The sequence below is a fragment of the Besnoitia besnoiti genome, chromosome IV (assembly GCF_002563875.1).
Source record: "Besnoitia besnoiti strain Bb-Ger1 chromosome IV, whole genome shotgun sequence".
Lineage (NCBI taxonomy): Eukaryota > Apicomplexa > Conoidasida > Eucoccidiorida > Sarcocystidae > Besnoitia > Besnoitia besnoiti.
Genome location: NC_042359.1, coordinates 106,109 through 120,142, shown reverse-complemented (window position 1 = coordinate 120,142; position 14,034 = coordinate 106,109). Strand labels below are relative to the sequence as shown.

General features: G+C 60.1%; 2 protein-coding genes across 2 annotated transcripts; one reads left to right on the top strand and one right to left on the bottom strand.

The window, feature by feature from the left end:
- Nucleotides 1-2,371: 2,371 nt before the first annotated feature.
- On the top strand, nt 2,372-7,797 carry BESB_051550 (uncharacterized protein; the record flags this gene model as incomplete). Its single annotated transcript, XM_029363590.1, has 4 exons — nt 2,372-4,182; nt 4,695-5,255; nt 5,759-6,210; nt 6,446-7,797. The coding sequence occupies 4 exons, from the start codon at nt 2,372-2,374 to the stop codon at nt 7,795-7,797; spliced, it is 4,176 nt and encodes a 1,391-aa protein (XP_029219513.1).
- Nucleotides 7,798-10,103: 2,306 nt separating this feature from the next.
- BESB_051540 (uncharacterized protein) lies at nt 10,104-14,034 on the bottom strand (the record flags this gene model as incomplete). The annotated part of the gene is made up of 6 exons (XM_029363589.1): nt 10,104-10,355; nt 10,855-11,022; nt 11,400-11,702; nt 12,041-12,189; nt 12,485-13,126; nt 13,971-14,034. 6 exons carry the CDS (start codon nt 14,032-14,034, stop codon nt 10,104-10,106), a joined length of 1,578 nt encoding a protein of 525 aa, XP_029219512.1.

The following is a 14,034-nucleotide window of genomic DNA, read 5'->3' as shown; positions in this document are numbered from 1 at the left end:
AACCTCATGCGCTGCTCTTTGACTACTCGATTTAGGACTTGTAAGGCTTTGCCGCACTCTGCTCACCTGATCTCTTCGCCCTCGTTGAGACGCGGCTCGCCTTCGTGAGTCGCACGCCGCGTGTCGCTTTGTCGCTGCTCTCTTGCTCCACTCTGCTGGCCTCCACTTGTTTTTTTGTGCCTCGCGTCCCTATGGTAATGCAAAGTTCCCCACTGAAAGAGTGGAGAACAACTTTTGTCAGGGAGAGCGTTGCGTCGCTCTCAGTTCTGTCTGCGCGATCGCGTCTGTAAATGCGCTTGCTGCTGGCGGTGAGTGTGGGATCTCTTCTCTGCGCCTCGTCTGGTGGCGCGCTCTCGCTGCCTATGCGCATCGCCTTCTCTCTTTCTCTTGACTGCGCCCTCCCCCGATTCGTTCTGGGCTGCATCTGGCTGGAATGGCTGCCGCGTTGGAATCCTCGCGGTCTATGTTCTTCTGCGACCGACCGTCCCCAGGGACGCAGCCGCAGAGGACGGTCAACGGGAACGTCCGCGACAGGAGGGACTTCCTTCGCTTTGAATAATTTCTTTTGTCGTCGCCCTCGCCCGGTCTCCTTGCCAGAGGCGCGAGCCGTTTTGAGGTCTCTTTCTTCACTCCGATTGAGTCCCACGACGCTGTCGCAGGCGGCACCGGCGCTCAGCTTGCCTCTCCCTTCTTACGAGGAATCCCGACTTTGGCTGACATCCTTTTTTCTCATTCATGACACATTCTGGTAGTACATTCTGGGGTGGGATACACTCATCACGTGCGAGACGAAGACACACATCCACAGCTTGAGCCGAGCTGAACGAAACCGCTGCATGCTGGCTGCTAGCAGACGTTCAGTGCGATTTGAACTCAGTCTATCTGCAGTGCGGGAGACTCGCCCTGAGATGCCGGCGAGCGCTGCGAACCCTCTGGACTCGCTGTCCCACACTCACGCAGGCCGCAGATGTCTGTGTTTCCGTGTATGAATATTCGTTGTATGTACGGAGGCGATACTTCCAGTTGGCTCTGCTCTGCAGCAGTTCTCTTTTCTCGTGAGTCCTAGTAGGACAATCGCTTCTGCCACCGGACCCGAGCGTTGCCAGTGAACGCTGTATCGATTAAAGAAAAGGTGCCATTCGTTGTCGCTCGCGGGGTGTAGTCGAATCTCTTCACCGTCGTTCGGCCTGCCTAGAAGTCCACACTCCAGTGTCTCTGCATGTGCGAATAGACTCTTTCTGAGAGAGCGTTTGAGAGAACGCGATAATTCGCGCCCATCCATCCGCCGGGATCCAAAAGCCTCCTCGCAGCGTATTCTGTCTCTACATATACATACACATGTCTCTCTCTGAATGTCCGTGATCATTTACTTTCTTATACGAGAGTGCCGCTGAGCTTCCTATCGAATGCGCATGCAAGTCGATCCTTTCTGCGGCTTGCGGCCGGTCGCGTTCCAGTTGAAACTCTCCGTTTCTTTCGCTGTTTTAGTGTTCAGTCTTGGCCGCCGGCGGGGGGCTGGGCAGAGCGGGCGGTCCGCGGCTCGCGGCTTCTCTTGTCTCGCCAGCCGCGACACCGAGACGAGACAGACGCCCGCGTATCCCATGAATAGTGTCGCGGTTTTCCGGTGAGCCGGGAGAAGCATGGAAGCACGCCTCCTTGCCGCCTTCAATCGCAAAAGAAGGTGCCTAGTCTTAGAGGGCGTCTCCTTAGAACACAAGAGTCGCTTTGCACATCGAGTCGCCTGGATGATGCACGAAAAGTCACCAGAGTAGATGCACGGCGAGTGCACATACAACTCGTCACCACGCAAACGGGAATGACGGAGCCTTTCTCTACAAAACAAGCGAATCCTTGTCAAGCTCCGAAACCCCTGCGTACAACTGATTTCTGATTGTGAAGCTGATACACAACAGGTGCTAGGATTCCGCCGTTTCCTCCGCGAATTTACACCGACATCCCAACGATGGGACCAGCAGCCGCGCGGGTCACAAGCTGCGGATCTCGGCCTCATCCACGAAGACGGAGTTTTTAACTTGACAGAATCCGTGTGACTCGTCTTTAGTCTCTCGCCTCGTTCCCTTCCTCTTCTTCGCACCTCCCTTTCTCTTTCTCGCGCGCTCTTCTTCCACTCTCCTCGCGCGGCGTCCTGCCGTTGCGGGTGCCAGACTTGCGTGCAAAGACCCGCCCGCGCTTTGTCGGTTTCTTGCATGACACACACGCCTTCTTTTCCTCTCCTGCCACGTGATCGTCAGTTGCTTCGGGATTTGCACACTGAGTCCGCTGAGAAATTCTTGGAAGGCCTGTGCGGAGAGCGGAGAAGTTGTTCGCCTCCTTTGAGGAGTTTGAGCGAAACTCGAAACGCCGCGTCGAGATGCAAAGCGCGCCCTCCTGGGGAGGCGCTGTCGTCTTCGTCGCGCTAGGCACCTGGGGGGACGTCTTGCCGCTCTTCTCCGTCGCGCTGCACGTCCTCGAAGGGGGTCTTCGCGGCGCGCTGTTGTGCGAGAAGCGCGCGGCGCAGCACTCGAGGAAGCGCGCGGCGCAGCACTCGAGGAAGCGCGCGGCGCAGCACTCGAGGAAGCGCGCGGCGCAGCACTCGAAAAAGCTCGACAGCGACAGGCGACCTTCGAGACCCGAAGCTCCGATCCGCGGCCGTGGCGCCACCTCCTGCGAAGGGCGAGACTCTTGCCGTGAACGCGAAGACAACGCGCCGAGCTGCGAGAGGCAACCCCCGAGAACGGAAGCCAGTCGCGGCAGGGCAGCGAATCTCCTCCCCGGCGCGAGGGGAGGCGACTCGCCAACAACTTGCGCGCAGGACGGAGGCGATTCCAGAGGAACTCCGGGGAGAACGGAGGACCGTGGAGAGGCCGCAGACCCAGCTTGCCAGACGGCAGAGCCCCTCGGCAGGGAAGGAGAGTCAGAAGACGTGAGCGGAGAGGCTGGAGGACGGCGCGGGTCGGGCGACGGCGCGACCGAGGAGAGAGATCCAGACGAGAGCACAGACAGCGCGACGCGATCCGTCGGGGTGCTTGAGGTCTTCTTCGCGACGCATCAGTGCTGGATCTCGCCCCTTGTTTCTTCCTTCTGCAGCAGCAGCTCCGCGCTCGCTTCGCCCTCTTGTTACCAGTCTGCGCCCTCGTCCGCGTCCTCTTCTCGGCCGTCGCCATTCGCTTCCTCGCCCTCCCCGAGTCCAGCCTCGCCGGCGCTCTCTGCACTTTCGAGTCTATGCGCGCCCCTGAATCGCTCCGCGGGGCCTCTGTTTGAGTGCATCGCGGCGGATGAGGCACACACGCGGCGCGTGCGGGCGGAGGAAGGCGCCGCTGCTCTTCTCTCTGAAATCTACCAGAGAACGCGCGGCTGCGGCCGTTCTGTGTCTGGCATGGCTCGTTCTCCGCGAGGAACTCGAGAACCCATGCCCCCCCGCGTTCGCTTGTCCTTCATTGCGATTCCTTCTTCGCCCCTGCGGCCTTCCGCGGCTTCGCTGACCGATCCCGCAGAACTCGCGCCGCTTCTCACTCTGCTTTGCGGTCCCACCTTCTCGCCTCTCGTCGTTCCATCTCCTCGTTCTTTCTCGTATCTTCATTCTTCTTTCTTCCCTTCTCCTTCTTCACCTTCTTCTCCTCGTGCTTCTTTGCCGTCTTCTTCATCGTCCCGTCCTTTTCCTCCTTCTTCTTTCTCGCTCGCTTCGTTCTCCATCTGCGTGTGCAGTCTGTTCAGCGCTGTCTGGCTGCACGCGGCAGAGAAGGCGGGGTTGAGGCGGTTGCTGCTCGTCCCCTCGCCGCAGCAGGCCCTGCGCGCGCCGCCCGCGGGGCTGATGGAGGCGCTGCTCGAGGAGGCTCCTGCGCTGGCGGCGGAAGCCGCAGAGGCGCGGGCGCACAAATTTTTGAGAGAAGAGCACCGCGAGGCGAAGCGCGACGTCGGCGGCAGCGCGCGATCTGAAGCACCTCCGCAGCTCCTGGGAGGGGCGGCGCAGGAGGAGACAGCGGCGCGCGGCTGGTGCGCCGAAGCAAGCGCTGACTCAGAAGATGTCGGCGCCCGAGCTGCGCAAAAGGAATCGCCGCTGAGCGACGGCGGCGGCCGCAGCGGAGGGCACCTGCCGCGGAGAGACCGCGAAAGGCGCCTGACGCAGTGGGCGATCGAGCGACTGGGTGGCGACCCTCTGCCACTTCGCCTGGAGGATCTCAGGTAAGTGCTGTTTTGCGAATTCCCCTCGAGTGGCATGCCCTACGTGCTCGGCGCGCGGCGCCCCTCCTGTCGCGCGGCGCGCGGGGTTTCGCAGCCCGCCGGCGCGTGCTGTCACGCACTCAGCGCCTCAGCGCTGTCGTCTTCTCTTTTTTTTCTCGGTTTCCTTCCGCGCAGACACTGGCAGTGGCGTCTGTGTCTCTTCGACCACGGGGTCTTCCGGGAGTCCTTCCTCGGCCTCGCACCGTCGCTCTTTGACGCCGCCGACTCGCCGTCCTCTGCGGGGCCTTCGCGGCTGCCGCCCTCAGTGCCGCTGATCTATCTGTTTGACCCCCGTCTCTTTCCAGAAGCCGCGACTGCAGCACCAGCCTCCGCTGCCGTCGTGGGGGCGGCAGCGCCTCCATGGCGCGTGGCGGAGAGACTGCGGCGCCTCTGCAGCTCTAGAAAACTGCGGACGGCCTCGGGTTTATTTCAAGTCGCGCCTTTCCCCACCGTCGGTTCCTCTTCTCTCGGAGCTTGTTCGCTGCCTTCTCTGTCGTCGTCTTCGCCTTCTTCGTTGTCTCCTGTTTCTTCTCCTTCTTCATCTGCTTCTCCTCTTCTTGGTGCTATCTCCGCGTGTGCCTCGGGGACCGTGGGGGGGGCGTCGAGCCGGCAGATTCGCCCGCCCGGTCTTCGCCCTTGCTCTCTCCCTCCCCCTTCCTCTTCGCTGAGGCTGCCAACGCGCGCTCTCACGTGCGCTTCTTCAGTGACTCTGGTCGCGAGCTGTGCGCGGCGCTTCTCGGCGAGCGACCTGCGCAATCAAGAGAGAAGGCGCACACGACGCAGAACTGGCGGACTTCGCCTGCGTCAGGCGCTGTGGGATCGTCCGCCGCGACCGCCGCGGAAGCCGCGCCTGCTGCCCATGTGAAGCATCTGCTCAGCCTCTTGCGTGGAGGGCGCGGCTGTCAGCAGGAGGGCGCGCAGCGACTCATTTACGTCTCTTTCGGCTCCATGCACTGCGCGGAGCTGAGATTTCTGCCCTCAGCGCAGACGCTCTCGCGAGTCTTCGCTCGCGTCGCCTGCCTGCTCGACGTCCGGTGAGAAAGCGAAAAAAGATAGAAAAGAGAGACAGGACTTCAGACACAGCTGCGATCGATTCGTGAAGCAGACGGCAGCGAAACGAGCGGAGTCGAACGGGTGAGACACGCACGAAGCCGCAGACGGGGACTGGCTGGCGGGGTGTCGGCTGTCTCCTTTCCACGCTGGTGGTTTCCTTGTCCTTCGAAGATGCATTTTTTTCTGTTTTATTTCTCGTGGCTGACTGTCGCCTGCGCGGGGTACCCGCATGGTGTGCCGCGTTGCTGCTCCTCGCGTGCGCTTGTTTGACGCCTCCTCCTCTGCGTGCCGCCTTCCGTCTTCTCTCCGTCGCTCTCGCGGCTGCTGTGTTTTTTTTACTCTCTCCCTGTCCTCTCTCTAGTATGCGGCTTCCTGTTTCATTCCCTGTCCTCTCTTGCGGTCATGTTCCGTGCATCGCCGCCTGCCGTAAAGATTGCTGCCGTCATCTTAGCCTCTCCTCCACGCTGTTTGTGTGGTCTCGCAGCGTGCTTTTGCATATTCCTTTCCTCTCCCTCGCGCCGGGCCTCGATGAGGCTTCGCCTCTGGGCGCGCGCGCGCCCTCCGCGCTGCGACGAGAAGATGTCAGTTCGCTTCCGCCCACCTCTGATTTGAGCGCCTCCCCGCCGCGTCCGTCCTCTTCATTTGCGCCGCCGCACTCTCTCGATTCTCCCTCGCTCTACTCGTATGCCCTCGCGGCGCCCTCAGCCGCCTCACAGCGCGCTGTTGCTCGAGACCCTGCTGTCGCGCCTTCGTCTCTCTCTTCTTCTCCGTTGTTTCCCAGTCGCGCGTCCGCAAGAGAACCCGAGCGTGGCGGCGGCTTGCCGTGGCGCGTGGCACTGCTCTCTGCCTGGCTCGCGAATCTTCCTCTGCTTTTTTCGCAGTTGTCTGGCGCGTTTGACTTGACCTGCTTCGTCACCCACGCAAGTGCCGGCGCAGGTGAGATCGCCGCCTCCTTTGTTTCATCTATCCGTCTCAATGTCGTCGAGTCATGCTTGTGTCAATGACAAGCGCGAGAGGCGAAGCACGAAGGCCGCGCGAGTCTCTCGCACACGGCGCAAGAGAGGCGGGCGGGCGACTTTGCCGTGCCTACGCGTCGACGCCGGCTCTTTGCTTCACCTTTCGTTCCTCCTCTCTTTCTCCGTGTGCTCGCGCTTGCCCTGTCTGTTTGCAGCGGCGACCTTTGCGCCTCTCCGCTCCCCAGGGCAGGCAAAGCCTTGTCGTCGCCATGACCCTGAGGCGCGAGCGAGGCAGGCAGCCGAGCGAACGTGGGCGAACAATCCGCCAAAGGGCGCGGCGCAAGTACGCGAAGAAGGAGAGGCCGCCGCCGGCGCAGACGAGCGAGAGGCGGGCGCCGGGCGCAGCTGGACGGATCCCCAACAACCTGCAGAAGGTGCACCGAACCGCGGGCGGCGCGGAAACGCGCAGGAGGGGGAGCGAGAGCGCGAGGAAGAAGAAGGGGATGGACAGGAAGCGAAGGGAGGAGACGAGGATCGGAGGTACGCGAGGCAGCCTGCTGCGGCGGCGCCTGCGTGGCTGGTGTTCCCCTTCTTCTATGATCAGCCCTACATAGCCCGGCGCCTGCAGACGCTCGCCCTGGCATCAGTCGCCTCCGAGGCGCTTCTCGATGCGCTGGAGGCGCTCGCGGAGGCCGAGCAGGAGGCAGGGGCGGAGGCTGCGGCTTGCTCTAAAACGAAGCGCGATGCAGAGCGAATTCCGAGCGAAGAAGAGCGAGCCGCGTCGCGACTCGAGAGCGACCAGCGCGAGGCAGATGCGAGGCCCAAAGAAGAGGAGGGAGAAGGAGAGAAGGACGAGAAAGCCAGAGGCACAAGGCGCTGCCCCAGGGGCGGACATATGCAGGCCGGCTCCTCGCCTCTTTCTTCGTCTGGGCTGGAGGCTTCAGGCGAACGCATGGAGCGTTGCGAACGAGAAGTCGTCGATCTCCTCGCGCGCGAAGTCCTGCAAGCTGTGCGGCTCCGCGGCGAAGGAGCCCGACGGCAGCCTGCGCGACGCGAAGCCTCGCTGGCCGCGGTGGCTGCGTGGAGACCAGACTCAGCTGAAACCGCAGAAGAAGGGCAGAGAGTAGCGTGGCGCGACGCGTCGCAGAACGGAGGGAGCCGAAACGAGTGCGTAGAGAAGAGAACTGGCGGGCGGGATGACGAAGACAGCAACACGGCGCCAGATCCGACGCCGGACAGGGAACGCAGCGAAGCGCGCGCGGCTGCATCGTCGCCCTGCGGACGCGCAACGCGAACGCCGCCGCGCAAGAACAGAGAAGGTGAGCTGAGAGCGCAGCGAGAGACTGGGCGCGGCGGGGGGGTCGAGGCCCGTGAGGAAACCAGAGAGGAAGAAGAATCGCCGACAGCGGCCGCCCACGCCACGCGAGAAGCTGCTTCAGGTGCCCCTGGACCCGCCGGAGCGGCCGTTGCGGCGCGGATGATTCTCGCGGCTCTGCGGCACCGAGCCCTGAAGCGCGCCGTCGCGACGCCTCGTAGCGAGGCACTCCGAGAAGCCGACGAGGAATGAGACAGCTGCCGTTTGCCTCTGCGCCGCGCTGCTGAGACACGCATGCGTTCTATGGCTCGCACAGCGGCTGAGTCGGGGCGACCGGTTCAGCTGCCCATCCGTAATCCCCCGCCGTGGAAACCTGTCTACCGCCCCGTTATGCGCCTTCCGTAGATAGCGCGGGCACGTATGCATGCATATATGTATATATATATATATATATATATATATATATATATATATATATATATATATATATATATATATATATATATGCACATAAATTTGTGTGAGAGCAACTGCAGGCGTGTATTGTCCATGGGGCGAGAGACTCCATGAGGGAGCCAAGCGCCTCTCTAACCGAAGAGAAGCGGAAAACAAGCGTATATGTATTTGTGGGAATTGCTTGACGCTCGACGCGGCTCGCCTCCTGGCAGCGGTGCTGGCCTGAGTCATCTTCGGCCGAGGAGAGGCGCGAAGAGATGGGAAGCATCTGTTTGGGTTTTTTTTGAACTCTGCACCAGCCCCTGCGCGGGGTGCGGCTCGCCTCGCACGCCTTGAGGCGGGCCTTCATTGTCTATCTGATCGCCGCGCGTGCCCTATAACTCTTCTATGATTCTTGTCAATTGACCCCAGTTTTAAAGCTAGGTGAGATGAATTCCAACATGGACATGTCTTCTCGTGGAGCCCCCGCAGTCGCGACCACAGCGAGAGCTCTTCTTTTGTTCAAGAGTAGAAGCTTCTCGCAAGCTGCGCCGCCGCCCACAGAGAGAATCGAACCCGCCAGAACTCCGAACGACCTGCGCCTGCATGCAGGGTGTTTCGCTTTCTAGGCGTCTCTGCAAACGCATCTGCGGAGCTGTCAGATCTGGGCATACCCACAAAATAGCTCAAACTGCCATCCTATAAGTGGCTGCTTGTGTGCGGAAAACCTCCCACGTCTGCTCAGCGAAGGCGATGGCTGAGGCTCGCGAAGTCGGGCGCAAGCACCAGAGTCGTCTCTTTGTGTTCGGTGAACCGACGCGCACAGTCTCTCTTCCAAAAGTCAGTTTCCTCAGCGACAGGTCAAGCGAGGCGCTGCCCTGACGCTCAGACGTCCCCCCCGTCGACAGCCGCCACCGTTCACTCGTGGAAAGCGCGGCACGGAAATCCTTGCCTTCCAATTAGCATGCGCCCTTCTGTGCTATCAGGAATTCACAGACACGAAGGGCTTTGACAAGCAGATGCGGCGCTGCGCGTCGAGCGCAGGGGGCGGCGCCAGCCTCCTCCCTCTGAGACGCACAAGATGCCGCTCTGAACATGCCGGCGAGGCCGAAGGAAGTTCGATGAAGACATGAGAAAAAAGCCGGTAGGGTGGGAGGAAGGCGACGACCCCAAAATACGGAAAGAAGTAAGAATGGCGACACAAAACGCGGAAAGCGAAGGCATCTTTGAAGACGCACACCTGAGAAAGTCGGGCGCAGAGACCCCAAGAAGGAGAGCGAACGGCAACGCGAACGCGAAGTGCAGCTGAAGCAAGCGAGGCGAAACGGGGAATAAACGATAGATGAAAAAAACATGAAACACTTCCAAGGCCCCTTTCTCAAAGCCTCTTTCAAGGGTCTTCTCTGTCGTCTCTCTTTCTCTCGACATCGTGCATCGTGGAGTCTCGTCGCGCCTCACGACCCAAACAGGGACACGACCACGCCAAAGAATCAAAAACTCTCGAAACCGCATCGCCGATTCGCCCGCCCCGCTTCGCTCGACTGCCTCCGCAGTCGCCCCTGAGACGCTTCCCGCTGAACGCCTCTCGAGATATTAGGCCTCGCGGACACGAAAGAACGAATCTCCTCTCCAGTCTTCGCGACTTCTCTCTCTCTCTGCGCGGCTTCTCTTTTTCAGAAACACAACAACGCCAAAACGAGAGAGTACATTTCGCCCGGCTCCTCTTCAGCCTCCCTCTTCTTGCAGCTCGAGAGAGTCTGACATCTCGTGCCGGCTTCGAACCCTGTGGCGCTCCCCAGCCCCCCGCTGTGCTCCCCTCCCTTCATTATTCCTGGCGCGATCTACTCACCAGCCGCGATGCTACGGCTCCTATCTGACTGTCCTTCACCCAGGGCCTCCTCTCGTCCGCGCGTCCGTCTCATCCTGGGGCCTCCTCTCGTCCGCACGTCCGTCTCATCCTGGAGCCTCCATCTTGTCCTGAAGCCTCCATCCCGTCTTCCCTCTGCGGTCGGCGCAAGTTTCGTTCTTGCTCCGAATATACGCCAAGAGGGGTTCGCAACCTCGGGGAGGCCCGCGGGCGTGTGGGTCGGCGAGTCTGGGATTGTTGCTCTGCGAGTCCGCGGCTACGCAGTCCAGGCGGCGTCGTCGCAGATGACGACGCGGAGGGGGATGTTGTCGGGGTCTCGCGTCTCGTATACCGGCAGCGCATAGATAGGATCCTCCGTCTTCTTCAAAGGCGCGCCAACTGCCTCGAGTGCGCTGCAGAGCTCCGCCTCCCTCGCCTTCTTGCAGAGGAACGTCAAACCGAGGAAGCCGCACTCGCGTGGGGACAAGTCCTGGTAGGGGTCCAAGTCGGTGGCTGCGTCTGTGAAGGTCTGAAGAGAGAAAACGCAAAAAACACACGCAGCTCGCGCGGGCTTGAGAGCGCGAGTCAGCCGCAGAGAGAATAAAACGGAGAAAGAACACCAGTTCGAGCGTCGATTAGAGAAAAGGAGAGACACGGATACAGACAAAGAGGCAGGAGAGGCGCAGAAATCCGCTCTGGCGAAATCAGGTGTCTGCGCACCTAAGAGAGGACTCGCGATTCTGAGTGCGAGACGCCGTGTGGAGAGCTGCCCCGGCGCGTGGCGACGCAGCCAAGTTCCGCCGCACATGCGAATCGGGCAGCGACACCCGCATGCGGGCGCGGCATCTCAGAAAGGAGAACGCGGGGAAGAGACAGACCAAGAAGAAAAAACAAACGCAACGTACGGACTAGGCGGCTACGTGTTTCTCTTGAGTGGCCGGCCTCTTCGTTCCCCCATGTCCGGATGTGAGAGGGTTCCAGGTGGTTTTCTTTCGTTTTTTTAACTGTTGCCTTTTTTCGATTCCCACCTTTAAGCAGATCGAGGAGAAGCGCTGCTCCCACAGCCAGGCGCGATTGCCGTGAGAGTCCAACTCGTACTGTGTGGGCGGCAGCGCATTCGGGTCGGTTGTGAGGAAGAAGAACGTCACGCCGAACGACGACACGCTCTGTTTAGAGATCAAACGCAGCCGAAGGACCTGAAAAAGAATGCCGCAGAGACACAGCAGCCGCTCAACGACGCCTTCTGGCCCCACACGCTCCTCGAACCCACAAGAATCTACTTGTCTTCTACGTGTCGGTGAATCTCGCCACCTCTATACACACACATCTGGTCGGTGGATACATGCCTCGCGCCTAGCAATAGAGCTACAAGAATATATAAACTACATAAAGATAAACACGTCACAAATAAATACATGTATAGGTACAGGGGCACCACGGTGTCCACTCGTCTGCGTAGACAGGCAAACAGGCAGGCGACTATGAGCACTTCGACTGCCTCGCAGCAGCGGACGAAGAGGGAGCGGGGGGGGTTAAGGCGGAAGGGCTCGCGCGATTGGCGGTTTCAGCGGACCTCTTGGTAGAATTTGAGACTGGCCTCGATGTCTCTGACGCGGAGTTCGACGTGGTGCAGCAAGCCTCTGGAGCCCAGCGGCGGCGTCTCCTCGAGCCCCAAGTTGCTCAGCGTGCGGCGGTGGAAAGTGCGCGCTGCGCCGTCTTTCCGCGCAAAGGTGTACTCTGAGAGATGCTGCAGAATGCGCCCGCGGAAATTCTCTGGATCGCGAAACGTGACGGCGAAGTTGACGTCCGCGAACTGAGCTGCGTTGCCCACGCGAATCATCTGCGAAGAGAGCGCGACCTGCGCGGCGTTCACGTCCTAAAAAACACACGCGAGCGAGACACCAGATCTACGTGTACACATACACGTACATATATACATGCTAACTACCTACCTACCTATATACATACGTCAAGAGATAACGACAGATACGAAACGAGATGCGGAAAAGAGTTCTCTGCCTCATCAACTTCGAAAACAGTGTGCCCAGTAGCATGCACCCTGTCCTCCCTCTCCGCACGGCGCAGCCGATACTCTTGCGTTTGAGGCAGATGCGGGAGAGAGAAGTTGTGTTGTGCGTTGTGTTGTGCGTCGCCGCAGACTCTTTGCCGTTTAAACGCATCGACAGGCACAGAAAGACGCGCTAGTGTGCGTACCGCGACAGAGAAAGCGAGACGCGAGAAGGCGTCGGATGGATGGTGTTCGTAGGGCACGACTTCGCTGTCTGGGATAGAGGCGTCGGGCGGCGTGAGTTCAAGCAGCAGCTCGTGCCGCAGACTTTTGAACGCGCAGACCAGGTGGCGATCTGGAACGCGCAAAAAGCAAATAACCTGCGCGCCACTGCGTCGCGCGAGCGAGCCAACATCCGCCCGTGCCCAAACGTGTACCGAAACGCATACATGGAGATAAAAACATATATAAAAATAACAAAAAAGCGGTCTAAATATATATATCTATATCCGGACTCGATGCTGTCGAGCGAGGCTTGGAAGACAAAGAAAGGCCGCGCGGTAAGAGATCCGCCTCCAGCGCCAAGCTGCGAACCTCAACGCGGGCATCGTTTCGTTCGCGGGCGGTTTTCGGGGCGATTGCTAGCTCACCGTCGGTTCCCTCCTTGCGTTGTTCCTCGCATTCGCCAGGCAGGCGGACGGGGAGGACGTCTCGATCGTAATTGTAGCCCACAGCGCAGGCGCAGCGCTTTTTCCTGAGCAGCCAATGACGCTTTTCTTCCTCCTCGAGGCGCATACTGCCCGAGCGCGAGAGACCGCTGCTGCTGCCGTGGAAGCTGTCCTGCGGCGTGAGCCACGGCGTGCCACGCTCTTCGACCCCGCCGTCTGCGCTCGCGTCCTTCTTCTCTTCGCCAGCGCCCGCCTTCTCGCACCCTCCACGCGAAGCTCGGCGACTCGCAAGGCGCACCGCGGCGTCTTCGAAGCCGACCGACCTCGACCGGTTGAGGGCGCCGCCCTCGAGGCCCGACAGGCACGGAGGCAGCGCCGGTTGCAGCAGCGCCATGCCCATGCGCCGCACGTAGAAGTCCTCTGCCAGCTTCGGCGTCTTCTTCGCGCGGAGGCGCACAGACGCAAAGCGAACCAGAGTCGGCGGCGCGTCGCCGCCCGCGCTGCCCGCGGCGCTGAGCGAGGTCTCAGGCAGCAAAAGAAGCGAGGATGAACTCGATGGGGACACCCCGCCGTTCTTGCTCAGCAGCGACATGCGCTGCCGCGGCGTCGTTGTCGAGCTGCGGCCTGAAGATGAGAGACAGACAGACGGCACGGGTGAAAGGGGCCGCAAAATCCACTCGCCGCCGACAACGATGCAGACACAGGTGTGTCTTCTTTAAAAACGTGCGAATACCAGGGCAGCGAGGCGCGAAGGAGCACAACGACAGGCTGCCGGACAGCACAGAAAGCGAGATGCAGTCTGCGAGGCCGAAGCACGAAACGCCGAGATGCTTTCCCGCGACACTTTGCTACGCCGGCGTCGACTTGGCTGATCAAAGAGCATTGCATGCGTATGCTCGCTCCCGTCGACTCGATATACCATAGAATCTCGAAAACGCAGATGTTTTTTAGAAACGCTCAGGAGACCCCGAACACCCTCTCGCTACGAGCGAGCCACTCATCTAGACCCACATATATGCATAGTCGGAGTATATACATATACATTTGTACCTATGTATATTTACAGATACATGTATATATGTATATATATGTTAATTTACGTACTTTTATGTATATATATATATGAGTGCGTGTATGAGAATGTCATGCCTGCCTGTATGCAGGCGTACACATGTCTAGTTACATCAATAAATGAATGAGGGCGACGAAAAAGCTGGCAGCCAGCCAGCAGAGGGAAGAGACACACGCAGCGAAGCGACAGCAACGTGCCTGGCAGCTGGCGGAAAACCTCCTACTGTAAAAGGCCTACAAAAGGGAGTTGGATATTTGCCGTTACAGCGCGCGGCTTCTGCTGGCTGAGTCAGTCTCGCGAGAGAGGCACGCTTCGCGTCTCGCTGAGCCTTCTCAAGCTGCCAAGCGAAGGAGAACGACGGTTAAAAGCATTAATCCTCCTGTGAGCGGGGCTTACCGGAGCTCGGGGTGTCGTCGAGGGTCTGCCCGTCCGGCAAGATGATTGTCGGGAGCCTCTCCAT